This window comes from Columba livia, chromosome 5 (genome assembly GCF_036013475.1).
Source record: "Columba livia isolate bColLiv1 breed racing homer chromosome 5, bColLiv1.pat.W.v2, whole genome shotgun sequence".
Lineage (NCBI taxonomy): Eukaryota > Metazoa > Chordata > Aves > Columbiformes > Columbidae > Columba > Columba livia.
In genome coordinates this window covers 18,195,290-18,213,133 of record NC_088606.1, presented here as the reverse complement: position 1 = coordinate 18,213,133, position 17,844 = coordinate 18,195,290, and the positions used below count along the sequence as shown (strand labels likewise).

The window sequence follows — 17,844 nt, the reverse complement described above, 5'->3', positions numbered from 1 at the left end:
AAGATTATCCCACCAAAGTTATCATTTGCACATCAGAAGCTCAAATACAGATAAAAGCACAGACATCTGAGATTAACGATCCAGACTCGCAATAGTCTGAATTGGAAAATGCTCCATGTTAAGATCCATTTGCATTCATCAGCAGTAATCCTTTTGCTATTACACAGGTAATTTTGCTATGAGGTTTGTTAGTAGTATCAGACTAATCAGTCTGAGGTCACCAAGACTCAACCTAGAAGCACCTCTGTGGTTAGCTAGAAACTTAATATGCAGTAACACTACACATCACATAATAGCCAAAAAAGCAAAATTGGCAAGATGCTCATGAATGAAGTTGCTATAGATAATTTAATGCTGAACGGAGTTGAAACAGTCAGACCAAAATAACAGATACCTAAAGATCGTGCATACCTTTTAAAAAAAAAAATTATACCTGATACATGATATAAATCAACTTGGGTCTTCTCTACCATCAAAAATCAGTATAACACTTAAAAAATACCCTTTATTTAATCACAAGCACTCTGGACACAGTGTTAAAAGTAACAGAATGTAGATAAGTTTATCAACAAAAGAAGAGCTACTGACACTTTAAATGTTGACAGAAGGTATTCATGTATTAGTTTATGCAGACATTAACCAGGAAACAAGAATTACCTTCTGAACTATCCTCTCTCAGGTAAAGCTTTTATAACCATCTGTCCAAGTCAGCATAAAATATTTACAGACGTCAACAAAAAAATTGAAAGAGGAAACAGTCACAATAGAGCCCAGAACAAAACACAAAAACAAATGAAGTGACTGTGTGTAATATGAGTCCTTCATAAACCAGGTCATCTGCCTATCTACAGAATGAGTCAGAGGCAAAGAAATCCTAGCAGAGCTTGCACCTCATCATTAGGATTGTATAATGGTTAAAAGAAAATAAAAAAAAGAGAAAGAATGTTTACCATAAGATATCAAGTGATGCCAAGCAACAAAAGGGATCCAAGGGAAATATTTACATGAAGAATACAGCTGCAAATCACACCCTCAGATACCTTGGCTTTCTCATATGTGTAAGCAATTCTGGCAAGTGTTTTCCGAATTGCCTCCTGAATAACATCCTAAAGTGCACTGAAGTGGTATATAAGTCTTCTAACTCTTTTGTGGAATCCAACAAGAGCTTTTAAACAATCACATTTGAATACACTGGAACAAAGTTAAATAAACAGGCTGACAATGAATACTGTGACTAAGAGTCTTCATTTATATTAGACATTTTACAGAATATCACTGAAGCAATGAGAGCAAAACGAGCAATAGCGCCAGACCATTTTGCAGATCATTTTGACCAGGTCTGTTAGATTCCAAAGCCTGAGAGAAAATAAACAAATAAATAAATGATCAATAGTCGAAACCACAGATAATAGAAGCAGCAATAATTTCCTAGAATACAGAAGATTTTTTAAAGTGTTGATTCTATAAAGAATAAAACCCAGAGATTTAAGTTGTACTAATGATGATTCATAAACTTATTCTCTTTAAACACTCTTTATACTTCCCACAGCGACATGAGAACATATATATTTTCATGGTCACAAGAGAAAAATAGAAGTAAAAGCAATCCTGTCTTCAAAATATTCAACTATTAATATCTCCAAATCTCTACACAATATACAGAATTAGTACATAGAGTCAAATTGTTTAAAAAAATCTGTATCTTACAGAAAATATTATATTAGTAGCATCTTTAAACTTTCATAAGAACATTTCCTTCTAAAAATAAAAAAATATAATACTGTAGAGGTGCCAGGTGCAGCTCCATAGCGAGGACTGAATACTCTAATACATGATTCATCATATTTTTTAGCCATAGGAATTTTCACAATGCCTTACGATGCAACATGAACCTTACAATTTACAAATAAATCTATTCTCGTTTAAGTTCTCATTCAGGAAGGGGTAACTAAGAATTTGTAATATGAAACCCATCAAATAGTCCGTGTATATATTGTCTGAAGCCTTTCATAGTCTTAATTTATAATCCAGTACGAAACTATTTGACTCAAGTGGAAGTTCCAAATTCTGCCTCTGGAGGCCTGCAGCCCATTGCTACAATGACCTCGGGGCTGTACGTGCCTTTTCACATGTCGCATGTTATAGTCAACCTACAAACTGAAGCAAGTTCTTGAACCCAAAGTTTGTGATAGCATTAAAATGAATCCAGTATCCTCTTCAAAATGGACCTGACAAAAGGAAAAGAACATCTTAAATAGAAACAAAAAAAATCTATATATAGCCTATTGACCATACACTCGGGGAAAGTCTCCCAAGTCCCCTTCAAGATCCCAGCTTTGCTAATCTCTGCCTCTCACTGGGCAAAGCAGGGAGTGCATACATATCCTGCAAGACGGGCAACCTCCTACCTACTAGTCACACACAGGATCCTTTGATCCTTATTTTATTTTTTTTCCAAAAACAAGGGTTATGACAGAAGCAAACCAGACGGGGGGGGAAGGAAATCTCACTGTTAACAGCTCTATTTCCTTCTTACCTTCGTACATCACAAGTCTTTCCCTCTATGTCAATATCACTCCCCATCACACTAAGATTTTTCTCTAGTAGGCTTTACATTTGCCATTGTTCAGTTCCACAGCACCACCAGGAAACAGAAAATGTGAAGAGGCAACAATATTCTTTATTTCACTGTAAATAGCACACAACTTCTCAGGTCTCCAAAAAGATTAGAAGTTGTATTAACTCTGAGGTTAGCCTTCAAAAAAAAAACCTTTTCAAGATTCCAGAAACAGATGCTGCAGAAAGTTTATTTTTCTTATTATTTTCACTGAAGAGCTTCAGTGAGAATCAGAAACAGTCACTACTTCCTATCATTTGATCTTTGGCATATTCCTTCTACTTGCAATTCTATAGAGAAGGCAATTTCACTTTCCCCAAAAACACATTTCCTTCCCAAAATGAGAAAAGAAAGATGGTGACTATTCTGAAGTGGCTGAATGTGTGAGGTTTCTATTGAGGAAAAAATGGTTTGTGTGACAGGAAAAGGAAAAGAAAGAAAATAAATTTTAAAAAAGGAAAAAAATAAAATACAAAAAAAACAACTAAATCTATTGGGAGAATATAGTTATTAACTGAAATGTGTCCTAAAAGTCACTGTTGTTTCTAATCTGCAAGATAACCAACTGAAGGAACAGTAATTGTAGGACATGCGTGCTTACAGTTTCCCCAGCAGTAGGGGGACATTCTGATTCTTTGTACCACTAAAATAAGGTATATATACATATATATATATACATATATACACATATATACATATATATATATATATACAGGTGACCAGTATTCGCAATACAGCTAATCACATGGCATCTCACAAAGGCACTCAAGTGTTATGCACCACAGCTCCTTCCCTATCACAGACCCAATCTACATGCCTATGAAGTGATGTTTTTTTCAGCAATTGCTTTTTGGTCACGCAACAGAGGAGTTCTAGGACCCTAAAAACACGGAATATAGAACCTAAATTAAGGCTGACCTTACATATCAAAGCCAGCGCTGTAATTTCAAAGTCAAAGTTTAAAAGAAATCACACCATGGTATGACAGGGTTAACAATCAGCTGGGAGCTGCGTAGAAATAGCACTGCATATGCTCTAACTATGCATTTTCACATGCTGCAATACTTGCTTGAAGGTAAGAACAATCATCTGTTTCATTCTTCAAGATACTCACTTCATCTTAAATTCAAGTTTTATAGTGTTTTATAGTATTTTTAGAGCAATTTCAAGACCCAAGTAATTGGGAATGTAAAGTAAAACTGTAGGTTCACCTCCATTTAGTTGATTGGAATATATAATTCTTTGTACTCTGAGTTTGTTATCAAGAGGTTCAAGCAATAACTTCCATAATATGAAAATGAGACACTCCCTTATCAAAGAAGCTACTATTGCTACCACAATAGTACATTATTTCAAAGCACTGTAGAAAGTGACCAATTTTTCATCTGCCAACTGACAGATACTTCCGATATATAATTCTAAATCATTCAATTACTCCCAGAGCTAACAAGATCAAAGAAAGAACATGGAGAAGAGCAGAACACTAGGCTCTAAACAAATTGCACATTAAAAGTATATTCATGGTATACAACCTCAGTATTTAAGAACAATTAAGATCCTCTGGCTCCAATTCTTGCACATCCCCTCACCCTCTTTAACGAAATGAAGCAAAAACAAATAATCCTGCTGCACACTTTAAAACTGCACTGGGCTGATCCTAGCCAGCAGCTAGGCACCCTTGCAGCCAGACCCAGTACAAAAATGTCCTAGAGCTTATTCTTATATTTCTGTATCAACAGAAGCTGACTGCAATTCTTCTCCTCGAATTATCATATCTCTGTTCATTGTGTGGAGAAAAGTTCTGAAACAGTACCTTGATATGTCTTGCATAGTGATGACACTATTGACACCTTCAGGAGTAGGAGTCTCCCAGGAGTACCTGACAGAGCAGCTCCCTCCTCCACCCTAATGCTCCAGAAATAGATAAGCCATTGCTAGAAAGCATTTTTCAGAATGCAGTTTTCTAAATACTTAATAAGGAGAAGAGAATGAGCAGGGAAGAAGCAAGTGACTCCTATTAAGCTGAATTTCAGAAGCTTAAAAATGCACAAACGAGGTTGAGAATTTTAAAATTAAAAGCAAGTATCAGTACTTACAGAATCTTTCACGCTTTAAGATCAGGACTGAAAAAAGAATTGCTTATTATGCTATATCAGAAAGGTCTTCGTCTAGTTTATATGAAAGTGTTTATTCCTCAAACTATCTTTAGATAAGTATGCCACAAGGATATGTGTTGTCTCAACTTCTACAAAAGAAATCTAGACATAGCTAGGTAAATATGCAGAATAAATGTGTTCCATTTGCCTTCCCTTGACACCTTTTTCTCCTGCACACTGAAATCTAGTAACACCCAACGAGACAAGTAAATTTTCCCCTAGCTCTTTTGCTGCTTCTTGAAAGGAGGAAACTACAGTCCTTTTGGTTTCTGCGTAGCCATCAGGAAGAGCAACTTTTTTTTTTTTTTTTTTCTTTTAGGCTGCAGTGATAGCCACGTTCCGCTGGGGCACCTCCACTGAGCCCCTAGACCTGAGTGACAAGGGGACACCAGGCTGAACGTGATCGAAGAGACCCAGCACCACTGCTTACCTTCCCCATCAGCCTATTAGAGAACGTCAAATACATTAACTCAGGGGGCGGTTCTCTCAAACTTTTGTGATGAACAGCATCATATACTTACTTTTATTTCATCATGGAGAAAAAAAAGAAGACGAGAGAAAAGGAATGAGGGTCATGGGTTAAGAGCACCTCCACTGTTAATAAATACAGAGAATATACATCCTGATTATGTTTTACACGCAGTTCTAAATTAACACTAAAATCTAGATTTACTGCAGTATTCAAGTTGCCTGGAAACTTCTGAGAAGCACAGAGTTCCTATTAAAAAATATATTAAGATCTTCCCCAACACAACAACCTACGGCAGAGCATTTCTGCTGTATCTTGAAAGGTCATACATGTTTCACGTGTTAAACTACTTCTCCAGAGGGTCTTCAAGTAACTACTGAGCAACAAGAAGATTCACAGACCGAAACGCCAGATAACTGCGGTTACATGTTGGCACATTCCCCTCTCTACAATTCCGGCATTTCACCGAGGTCAGAGAAAAGCTGTCATACAAAACGACATCATTTAGGACTGCAACAAATAGCCTCCCTCCTCCCCAATACTGACAGAGCCATAAAAGTCAAACACACAACTTAAAAATCTAAGCCTTATCTCCTTCAAAAGCGTCAAATACCACTGGGGAAGTGGGACAGGGGAACCAAATATACAGCCGAAGTCCAACTGAAATACTTTTTTTCAGAAATAAAAGAAGGGACCTCCTGCCCCCATCTCCCACGCTCCTGCCCATGTCTTTCAGCTCATCCTTTTTTTTCTCTCACAGAGGTTTCCCTGCAGGTCCCGATCAAGTCTCCCGAACCTCTCTCCTCAGCACTTCTTCCCCAACTCCCGGCAGCCAGGCCCCACTCCGCCACCCCCCGCGCTGCTCCCAGGCAGCAGGGCTGCCCTCGGAGCCCCCGCCGGCACCCCCGCCCCCGCCATGACCTCCCGGCCCCCCGGCGCTCACCGTTCCTCAGCTCGTGCTTGACGGTGAGGAGCGGCAGCTCCCCTTCCTCCGCCGGGCCCGAGGGTCCCTCCATGTTGGCACAGGCGGGCGCTCCCCCGCCTCTGCCGCTCCCCGTGTGTGTGAGCGCGGAGGCGGGGGGACGTCACCTGGCCCGAGGCGGATTTTATTTTCCAGGGGCGCTCCGGGGGAGAGGAGCCATGCAGGCGCGCTGAGGACGGGGGGCCGCTGCTCTCCCCTTCGCCTCGGGGAAAACGGAAAAAAAAACAAAACACAAAAACAAACAAACAAAAAAAAACCCCAACCAAACAAAATAAAACCACCACCCAACAACAAACGGTTATTAAAATACAGGGAGGCACACGCACGTCGGCTTCCCTCCCCCGGCCCTCAGAGCCAGCCCATGTCCTTGCGGCTCCCCTCCCCCTTGCTCCGGCCGCCCTCCCCGCCCAGCAGCAGGGAGCGGAGCGGAGCGGAGCCGAGCCCGGCGCGGCCCAGCCGGGATAGGCTGAGGGGGGCGGAGGAAGGGGCGCCGTAAGGAGCGGCTCCTACTCAGGCGCTCGCGCCCCTTCCCTCCCCCCGCCGAGCGCTAATTGGGCGCGCGCGCCCGCGAACCCCAGCGGCTGTTGGGCAGAGGACGCCCTGCGTGCCTCCTTCCGCCGAGCGGCGCGCTCCGTCATTGGATCAGCGGCTGCGCCAATCGCGGGCTCCGCCCCCCTGGTTTCCCCCCAATCCCTCTACTCCCTAATGTTGTTTGTAAACATTCCCGCCCGCCTCTCCCACTTACCCCCCGCTTGAGGGCGGGCGCTGGGTTGCCTAGAGAAAAGGGAAGGCTCTGATTGACCAATGAGGCTGTCAATCATCTGAGGGAGCGCCGATGGCTCCCTTCCCTCGGCTTATGCGCCGATTCCATCGTACTTGAGGGGATGGGGGGAAGTTGTGGGTTTCCTTGCTCGCCGTGGTGGCGGGTGGGAGCTAAGCGGAGCCCCGGTGTCGCGCGAGCGGTCCCGGGCAGGCCCTCGCCGCGGGACGGGACAGGGAGGAGGGACGGCCGGGCGGGGAGTTCTCGCAGCGCCCTGACTGCCCGCTAAGCCGCCGCCTCCCCCCCACGGCGCGGGCGGTGTGCGCGGACCCACGGCGGCGGCCAGTCCGTGCGGCGCGGCCGGGCGGGCTCGTTCACCTCCTTGGGCTGCGGTAGCTGGAGAGCTGCCGCCGTGAGCGCGGCACGTCGGTACGTCCGCCTGCAGGCCAGCGCGCAGCGCCGGGTGACCGCGCCGCGGCCGCGCGGTGCGCGCTGCGGGGTCACAGGCTACAGGCCCAGCAAAATGGGGGCGGCGGGTGAGAGGGCTTCAGGGAGAGAGGCGCCCCGGTCCGCGCCGGAGGCGGCCTTAGCCGGTCTGGGGCAGCAGGCGGTGTCCGCGGCCCGGCCGCGGGGCAGCGGGCGGAGCCGTCGTCTTGCGAGGTTGCAGAGGATGAATTTACTCGGAGATAGAAGAGCTTTTGTGATCGCTGCAAGGTCACAGGGCCGAGAGGAGCTGGGTTGGCCATGCCGGCGCAGGCCGCGCCTGTGCGGGGCTCGCGTTCCGTGGCGCGCTGTGCGGGGGCTGGCCTGGCCGTGTCCCGGTCACAGCGCCCTGCCCGGGCCGGCGCGTGCGGCCCCGTCCCCGCGCGGTGCGCGCCGTGCTGGCAGCGGGGCTTGGATCCCCTTGTAAGGGAGATGTGTTTTGAATCGCGTTAGAGCTGTTCATCTCACTTAAGCCTCTCGGTCTGTTATGTTTTGGAAGCAGTCTGATACGTCTGAAGCACTTCACATTTCCTGAGACAGATTGCACAAATCACTTTTCGCTCCGCTTCTCACAGCAATTTCTGACTTGTTCCTTTTGAATGCTGCTGTTTCCTATCCGTTGACACTGGATAACAAGATGCTGATTTGCAATGCCATGTCACATAAAACAGATGTGTTCACTCAGGGTCTGATTCTGGTACATCAAACATCAGTGAAATAAAATGTGTTCTGTTAATACTTTATTCACATTCCAGTATTACATATTTGTGTGTGTTGATACACATATATATAAATCCATGTACATATATACATACACATTTCTACGGTTTCCTGTTGGGAGATTGAGTTGAACTACTTAAAGTTGATAAGAGCTCTCTACTAGAGAAGTGTTAAGTACCAAAGCTTGGTTTTAGGATGCTTTGGGGATTAGTTTTCTTCCCAGAAATTAAAAATACTAGCTAAGGGTTTCATAGTGTTCCTAGTAAAACTTTTGAAGGTGTTTTTCACAAAGCATTGCAGGTGTTCTCTTGAGGTGTCTCCCTGTAGCATATGGTACACACATAACTCCACTGAAAATGCCCATCTAGTGACTGCCCTTCCAACGGTGTTATATCAAGACTATAAATGTAGAAAGTCTGATCACAGAAGATCTTTTCAAACTGAAAAATAATTGATTCACTAACCTTTGTCACTTGGTTTTAGAAGCCTCTATATTGCAGAGGCAAAAATGTTACATCAGCATATTAAACTACAAAAGGAAAAATAATGAAAATACAAAATAAACTGATAAAGGTCATTGTTATATTTTTGCGTCTTTGTAACTGATGACTCCTTTGTACAACTAGTGGGAAGTGTCAGTTTTACTTCTTCTTTACAAGGAGTAACAACCATTTCTGATTATTCTGTGTCCCAGATGTTACATATTAAAGACACTAGTACTATATTTCAGGCAGTGGCTCTACACTTTGGACTAACTGTCCCTGGCAGCCTCCAAAGAGAGAAACTGAAGTCTGACTCCACTGCGTTCCTCACTAGACCTCAGTGTGAGTGGAGCTGGCAAGGAACCCAGTCTTGCTAACAGTCTTGGTTTCAGATGTTCATAGCTTGATGGGCTTTATCTGCCTCAGGCTGAAACCTCTTTTCTCCTTTTAGATTTCGGCTAAAACAGCTTTAAAGAATGACACAATAACCCTAAAACATCAACCCCAGGTTAGTGATCCATTGTGGTAGCTGCTGACTATGCTTATTGGAAGACACAGTGATTATCCTGTATATTAAGGTTTAAGTTGTGACCGGGCTTGGAAAGTACTACTGCATGAACTGAAAGTTCATTCTTATCACTGAGGGACTCACTGATTTACTTGCACCTTGGAAAAAGTAACTGAGCAGCACGGTCATTTTATTGAAAAAAGATCAAAACACATTTTTTTGCGTAACAGTATTAAAATATTTTTGCAGTAGGATTCTCGTGTCATATCCAGAAACAGCACAGCAGCCCTACTGAATGCTTGGAAAGAATCCCACCGTTTGACAAACAAAAGAGCTATACTTGCCCTGAAATCCTAAACCTCCCATCAGTAGTCTGTGATTACAAGACTATGCCCAAGTTTTCATTTTGACTGAATTGGGAGCTGTGGAGGATTAAACTTGGTCATGTGTTCGTTTTAAGAGCGGACCTACCTTCAGTGGAATGGTCCAGGCATAGTGGGCTGGGTTCATTATCTCCATCATCTTTGTCTTTGAAGCAGTATCACATGCTTTTGTGATTGTTTGTAAAAGAATGCGGTTTTGTCAGCTTTAAGGGTAGATAGGATTTACAGGTAGGTGAAAACATACAGGCTACATCTGCACCAGAAAATAAAGTGGATTAGGACTCATTCTTTAGGTGTCAGGGCAAGTGGCAGGGCACAGCATGCCATGATTCGCATGCATATAGCTGAATTCTTTCCTCTTCAAAACAGGGTGGCCTTTTTGGTGCTGCCTACTGGATTTACACAGATTGCAAACCATTCCTCAGCTATGCTAGCCCCCAGCTTGTATGAGAACATTGCCTGGGAGGGTACTACTCAGAGGCCCAACCATTCCCAAAAGCATGCTGACAGAAGTGTGGGTAGTCATGTGCCAGTGCTCAGATTCTGCCTTTGTCCCATTTAAATCACCAACAGACAGTCACAGAGTCAGATGAAAGAGGAAATTTGGCTTGAGCCTGCAGCCAAATCAGGCATGTGAAAGTACAGAAACAATGATGGGCTATGGACCCACAGGGAGTACAGGGTGGTCTGTCAGAGATTCCTTTGTAGTTTGCAGAAGTAAAACTACCCTTGCTATGTAAACTCTGCTTTTAGAAGTGCAGCTCTGAGTGCAATGTAACTGACTGAAAATGTTATTTGCATTTTAAATACTCATTTATGTGTGTGCTATGACACTGAACAAAAAAGTACTATTTATATTATGTGTATTCCATAGTTTATTTCTCCAATGTTAAAAGGAAAAATATTTGATGTAAAAATGATTAAAAACTATGGGGTGATGCAGAGCCGCTCTCTCTTCATAGTGTAAATGTATTTTTTGAAGTATCACTTTCATATTCGTGTGTACAATAAGAGCAACCTGACAGGTCAATCAGCCAACAGTTCAGTGTTTGGGCTGAGCTTGTGTTACAAGTTTGGGAAGATGAAGTAACAGAGTTCTAAAGATAGATGTCCCTTCTCTACCCCACAACACAACTGTTCAAACGCATGTGTATTTACTTGCCATTCTTAATTGTGAGGAGAGAGAGGAAAAAAATGTTGGGGAAAATACTCACATGGAAAGATATTAATAGGACTTCATTTAAGAAAAAGTGTCACAATATCTCCCTTTTGGTTGTAAAAGAGGTGGTGTGCCAAGCTGGTTTGGAGGCTGAGGTGAAACTGAAATGCTCAGTGTACAGATTTCTGAGAAGAAATGAGAGAAAGAAGAAAATGAGTGCTCTAGCTCTGTGCTTCCAGGGTTTCACTGCTTTACAGTTCTGAGGTACTTGATTTACTTACTTTCTGAAGGGGAGCTGCATATGAAAAATGTAGTTTCTATGGAGCTAAAGTTGGAGGCGTTTGGCGCTTTCTTCTGGTCATTGGATTGTTACAGAAATAGGTGTTGTTTCAAAGTACAAATGTTGAAAAGCCAAAATGTTCCCCTTAATCTCTCCACAGAGAACATTTGCACAGCAAGAGAAAAAGAGGATCAAATTTTGGTAACCAAGAATTTAACTTAGGGAAGAACTCCCCATGGAAGAAAGTCATGACATAAAGCAACTTTTGTGTGAGATTTTAGTACAGCATTAGTTCTAGTTTCTAGTTATATATATTCTCTGTGATTTTTTTTTTTAATCTGCAATTGAACGTTTTGTGGTTTATAACTGTCAGAAAAGTAGATTGGGTGGGTAAATTTGCTGTTTAAAGCATTTTTGTATGAAACTGCTCTGGCCAACAGTTTTATCTCTCTAAAACCACTTAACGTCTTACCATGAAAGGAGAAGTTATGCTAAGCATCCAAGCCTAATAATTCTCTTAACGGAAGTGGTACAACTCTGTCAGGAAATGGATCGTTTCTTGAAAGAGTGTGTCTAAGTGAAGATGCGTTACTGATTCTAGGGTTACATCTTTGATTAAACTGAAGTCATGTTTCAGTTAGTATTCATTTCTTCACTGAAAATTCATTTGTTTATTTTTTATTCAGTCACAGTACAGTTACAATTACTATTCCAGGCAACAGTTTCAAAAGTTTAATTGTTAAAAATCTACATAGCCATAAAAGAGAAACAATAAAAATATTCATTATGTTACTTCATTTCTCATGAGGAAAAGGAGAATGAATGAACGCTATTGAAAGGGGAAGGGAAGCAGCACTATCTATTAAAACAGAAATAGGAGTTTATTTCAGTATCTGATCTGCTAAAATGCTGAAGTTAGGCAGAGATTAAATTTCTAGTTAATACAAGGAGCTGACTTGGATCCTAATCCTCACTCACTGTAATTTGAAATTATTTTCAGATTTGCTGGAAGAAACAGAGAGGGCTGTTCTACATAATGGTGTCATTAAACCTCTGAGTAATACCGACTGCAGTGTAATTAAACTCAAAACCCTTTTCAGAAGACTCATGTGAATTCTCACTGTTTTGAAAATTGACTGTAAACTTTGGAGAACAGGACTTGAGACAGGAGAAGCTAATTGAGATGATCTGAAAGCTAGAGATGAGGAAATTAAAACTTCTAACTCAGCATGGGGAACATGAGTACATCCTGATCGCTGCAGAAGCCATACATCTGCTTTCCACCCCTAAAGAAGGAAGGAAAAACGTGAGGGAAAAAAGCAATTAAATGGCAGAGCTTAAAGGTATGCATTGTAGCTCATAAGGAGAGCCTACTGAAAAGGAGAAACAAAGAAGTACCACATAAAATAAAGGGGGAAAGGCAGTTTTTGAAAAGTATAAATTCAAACAAGTAAGTTCTTTTCCACAATTTTTTTTCTACTAACATATTTAAAGATATTTTATCTGTTAAATTACCGTAGAGCAAAAAAGAGATTTAATGAAGTGAACAATATTGCTAAGATTCCTTTTTTCCTTTTCCCTTTACCATGAAAAAAGTTGTGTGATTATTGATTTTGAACCTACTCTTTCAAATTTAAAAATATAAGATGCTCCCATCAATTGAAATAACAGAAGAGAAAGTCCTGAAACAGATGGATAAATTAAGAGAAATATTTTCCAGACTCAGGTGATATATCTCTTGGAGTTTGGAAAGAACTTGAAGCTCCTCAGAAAAAATATGAAAACTCCATTAGTTTCAAGTACTGTATCAGACTGGAAGGCACTATATTATATTATATTATGTTATATTAATTATTTCATATAAGCAGCATTACAGCTTAAAACTTCTTTTAAAGGACCAGGAAAATGTTTTGATGAAATATTTGAAAGATTACCTTTAGTTTTAAAGAATGGAAGAAAAATCAAATGGATTATAAAAACAGTAGATAAACATGATTCCTTGAACATACACACACACACCAGATATAAAATACAACTGTGAAAAGTCAGGTAGTGACACCAGTATATATAATAATGAATAAAAAATTTTCAATATGTCTAAAACAAAATGGGGATTTTTAACTGAGGTTGCATAATTTACTGTAATGTACTGTAAACTGTATGACTTGAGCTAACTGCTAACTGGTACTTAGCTATTCTGTAGTTTCATTACTGTTTTTCTTAAATTTCTCATCTCATACTGATTTAGTGAGAGGCAGGATACAAACGAGGGTTATGTCTGTCACAGCAGCTGGTCTCCAGTGGTGGCCGTAGCAGTTGTGTAGTGTTACAAGAGTGGTAAGAAACTTCTAAGGTTTAACTATGCAGTCTATGAATAAAGACCTCCTCCATTTCTTTGCTTTGACTCTGCTGTTTGCTACTTTCATCTGATGACTCATAATGATTTAGCTGAAAAAGAGAGTGAAGAATTGTTACCTTTGAACTCCTCTATGCTTTTGTTGGATCTGCCCCTATTTCTTAGGCAAACCCTGTACGTGCAGCACTAGTCCCCCCCACCTCACTATGTCCAGTAAAATATTTGCTGTATGTCCAGGTTATGCAGCGGTCAGTAGCAGTTCTTTGAGCTTTCAGCAATCCGTACACAGCCTCATTTCTTTCATTCTTCCTAGGTAAAGGGCTTACAGGGGAAACCTAGGTTGTTTAGATGTTACAACCTTCAGTTTCAACACACTTCTTTTCTGATGTAAAGTGTTTGCTATGACAGTTTTTCATGAGGATATCAAAACCCCAGTTCATCAGAAAGCATTTTACACTGCTTTTGTAAATTCCTCAGGATTTGCATTTCTCCAGAGTGTTAGACTTCTATGCAAAGAAATGTTCCATTAGGCAATTTTCCTTTGGCTGCCATTTATTAAGTCTGGCTACGAGTGAGGTTTGGCATTCTCCTCCTTACAACATGTCACATTCAAAGTTACTTTTCTGCTGTGGCTGCTTGTTAACATATTGATGAAGAACGTTACAGCGGTGCGCATTATTGACATTGTAAATAACTCCATTAACTCTGAGCTACTTCAGCCCCTCACCCCCCAGCATCTTCTGGGATTTAATGAAAATTTACACTAATACCACATCTCTCTCGAGCTCCAAAATAACACGTTCCAATTCAACCAGATTTTATTACACCAAATCCGCCATCTCATTCCAGAAACTCTATAGTGCATGATTTGCTTCCCATTGGACTCAGTGTTGCCTTCTTATGGCTCTACTGAGATGCATCTTCAAAATAGGAAGGCAAATGAAGCAAACCCCACAGATTCTTAGAATTACTGGTAATATGCAGAAAAGGTAGGGCATGACTTCAACTTAATCACTCATTCTCCAAGCAACATCTATCTGCAGTGTTTCCTTACAATGTCTTCCCAGCAAAGCATTTGGGTTTGGATGGTAGTGAGTTGTTGTGAGATTCTTTCCTTTGTTTTCCTAAGTCTTTAGCTAATGAACTGGCTAAACTGTTCCACTGTGTGACAACATTTTTGTTTAGAAAGCTATGTGATTGAAGACAGTGGGCAAACATAAGGTACAGGTTTGGTTTATACAGAAGACGAATAATTGCTTTTGGATAGCAAGTGCCAAAGCCATGGCATTATAAATCATTTGGTGTTGGACGTGAACCCACTGCAGTCCTGGAGCACCATCCTTTGATGGGTATATAGGGAGGAAATGAAGGGGATTTCTACAAAAATCATGCATCTCTCCCTGCTTTTTACAAACAAACAGTGAGTGTTAATTCCTTATTTTATATTGTGTTTCAAGCCAGACCAGGACAATGCTCTCTGTAGCCTTTTATGTACCCTTTCTGACTTCAGATATCCCATGAAAAAGTAATCATTCCTTCTCTAAGGCAACAGTTGCCTCATCTTCCCAGTGCTTCTCTTCCTCTGCAGAAGTAAATGCCTTCTCAGCCCACCCACACGCCCCAGGAGAGCAGCGTTCCCCCCACTCCCTGCCTCTGCTGCAGCACCAGCAACATTCATTTGCCTTCAATTACAGAGTCAAGGACGTTATTGCCAGAGTTGCAGGTGATGCTGCGCATCCACACATCATCACTCGTCTCTTCCTTTTAACGCTTTTACCTCTCTGGGTTGAAGCTTCATAGCACGTCCTCTTATATAGTTGAAGCTTTGGGCTACAGTTCAGTCTATTTTGAACCTATTGATTTGGTTGTTGTGTTTGGTTTTGGAAACTTTATCTCTGCTGAGATTCTTTAAAGTGACAAATATAAAAAACATATAGTCTTATTATGATACAGCCTTGTCTAGAATAAAAACAAAACCAAAACATTTAAAGAAAGCCTGCCTATCCATCTTATTATTTATCTTACTATCCCCTTTTTAAAGAATGTTCATTGTTAATCCTAGCTGTTTACTTCAGAGAGGCTTATCTCTTGTCTCTCCTGGTTATTTGCTTGTCATGTATCTGCCTTTAAAGTCCACATATTCATGCAGCAAATATCCAAGCAGGCAAGTTACCTACAATACCCATAACCTGTTTCAAAGAAGCTACAAATGTACTCTGATTTATTACAAAAAATCTAATTAATTCTAAATGTTACTTTATAGGTGGTATTGAGGTTATTTTCAGCAAAAGTTTTAATCTGTAATTGAAAACATATGCTTATGGTTTTTGTCACAGGACAAGCGTTCAGTGCAGGTAAGAGATTACATCACACTGCAGGGATGCTGAGGAGCCCTTGCTGCAGACCGGCATTCCTTTGGGCTGAGCAGTATACCGAGCCAGAACAAAAAGGTGCCCCCCCCTAATTCCTCATTAATGCGCTATGGATGAAAACCCTTCAAGCACAACTGAGAACTGGGAAAATGTTGACTTAAAGTTGATAATTAACTTAATAACTTAAAAAAACTTAAAAATAACTTAAGTTGATAATTACTATAAAGGTCAGAAATCGGTTGTTCATCAAAAATATATGTCTGTTGGGAACAAAATGGGACATCTACAAGCATGGTATCCTCTCTATTCCTGTTTAAGAAAGATATTTGAGATATGTGACTTCTGCTTAACTCATGACCCCAAGGTCATTAAGTTAGATGCATTTCTGTTAATACTCTTAGGTATTTTTGATAAACATAGATTATATCCTAAACAATGCCTGCTTAATACACTTTGGTTTGCATATTTTCTTTCGTATACTTAGTAACCATGGAAAAGTCTCATACAGATCATTTTATTCTTTGAACTAGAAGGTGTTCATTTTGGACTGTCTTTTATTCTGTTAAATTTATGCAGTCTTGAAATAACTCTCTTTAATGGAGAACAGTTTGCTTTATGTGCTCAACCATGGAATGAGGGCATATGTATTATATATATGCACATGCATTTTTTTTGCCTGGAGTTTGAAACCAAGTACTGATGGCAATAGTTTCCTTCTTCAAAAGGAGTGGAAAATATTGTGTAATATTTTCCAAACGGAAGCTGGAGCTACTCAGAATGCTTAGTTTTAAAACTTTCCAGTAAATGGGGGGAAAAAAAAAAAAAAAAGCATGTTTATTGTGTGATCAAGAGGACACAGATTTGCTGTTTTTTATATTTGGTTTCATATTCTTTTATATGCCTTCTGGTAAACTATATTTTCCATGTCAAGCAAGAAAGTCTCGCTTCTTTCCAGTCTTGTATTTTCATGCTTCAGCAAACTTGCATTATTTCTGTCAATTTTCCCCTGGACACAATAATTGTATATCTCATATATCTGCAGTTTGAGAAGTGCTTAATAGATTCAAAATCAGCCTTGTATACCAAGATTCCTATGTCAAAGTCAGTTAATTTACAACGACAAGTATTATGAGAACAAATAAAGAGATTTCCATTAGGGAGATCTATCAGTAGAGAATGGAGTTTCAAAGTCATTAGCTACCATCATCTTTTCAAATGTTTTAGTAGTAACTGGTTTTTGTAATAGCAGTCTTCTATGGCTCCATCAGTTTGACTGAAAATCTTAGCAGGTTCTAGTAACTAATGCATGTTCATCTTCCTTTCAGCTAATTAAAATCCTCTCTCTTCTTTCTGCCGTGAGACACACCTTCAGCCTATATTCAAATGATAATGTTCTTCCATCTTTGCATATTATTAAAAATACTCTCTGATATGTAAGATACAGCAATATATCACACAATATACCCTACTCTATGTGTTTTTTCTTTGTTTGTTTATCTTTCCAAGTAGCTGAGCAATTATCTGTTTTGTAGATTTATCTTTTTCTGTCCAGAAATGCTGATCCAAAATACTCACTTCGTTTTCAAAATTCCAAGTGGTCCCAAAAACATTTGTTCATACGAATTGTGTTAAACAAGAAGCTAGCTAAATAGGACAGGGTTTGAACCAAGCTCCCTTCTCCCTTTCCCACACAATCGAAACCCCACATATTTGATTACTCTTTTGGAGACAAAACCCACAGAATTTCACAGTTCAGTTCTTGCAAATGTGAGTCCTCTATTTCAACTGTACATTTAGACTTGGAGCCCGTTATTACAAGCTGCTGAGTGCTTTTAATTTGTCTTGTCTTTTTCATTGCATGCACTCTGTAGTCTGATCCTTCTTTTGGAGAAGATATTGCCAGTACTAGCTAATTAATTGTATTTGGAACACTCTTCTAAGATTCTGGTCTCAAGAGAATATGTATATTTATGGAATTAGGATTAGATTATAGATTTATAGATTTATAGATTAGGATTAGATTATAGATTTCATTCTAATATATTCTAATATATTCTATATATTCATTCTAATATAAATACAGTTCATTTAATTTTAAATATATTAGCTTTGGAACT

The 17,844-nt window shown here is 40.3% G+C and overlaps 2 protein-coding genes across 14 annotated transcripts in view; one reads left to right on the top strand and one right to left on the bottom strand.

Moving 5' to 3' along the window:
* Positions 1–6,867, bottom strand: part of RPS6KA5 (ribosomal protein S6 kinase A5) — an 84,092-nt gene extending 77,225 nt beyond the window's left edge. The window contains exon 1 of the mRNA XM_065063662.1: positions 6,186–6,867. Within this exon, the coding sequence (XP_064919734.1) occupies positions 6,186–6,258 (73 nt within the window). The 5' untranslated portion in view covers positions 6,259–6,867. The remainder of the gene's footprint in view (positions 1–6,185) is intronic.
* A 197-nt stretch (positions 6,868–7,064) lies between these two features.
* The window catches only part of DGLUCY (D-glutamate cyclase), a 48,823-nt gene continuing 38,043 nt past the window's right edge, over positions 7,065–17,844 (top strand). For 6 of the 13 annotated variants that reach the window (XM_065063670.1, XM_065063669.1, XM_065063667.1 and 3 more), the window contains exon 1: positions 7,070–7,413. The gene's annotated coding sequence lies outside the window, so the exon portion shown is untranslated. Of the gene's footprint in view, positions 7,414–9,120; positions 9,178–9,416; positions 12,450–17,844 lie in introns of those variants that run through there. The other 7 variants (XR_010472813.1, XM_065063674.1, XM_065063671.1 and 4 more) reach the window with 5 other exon arrangements.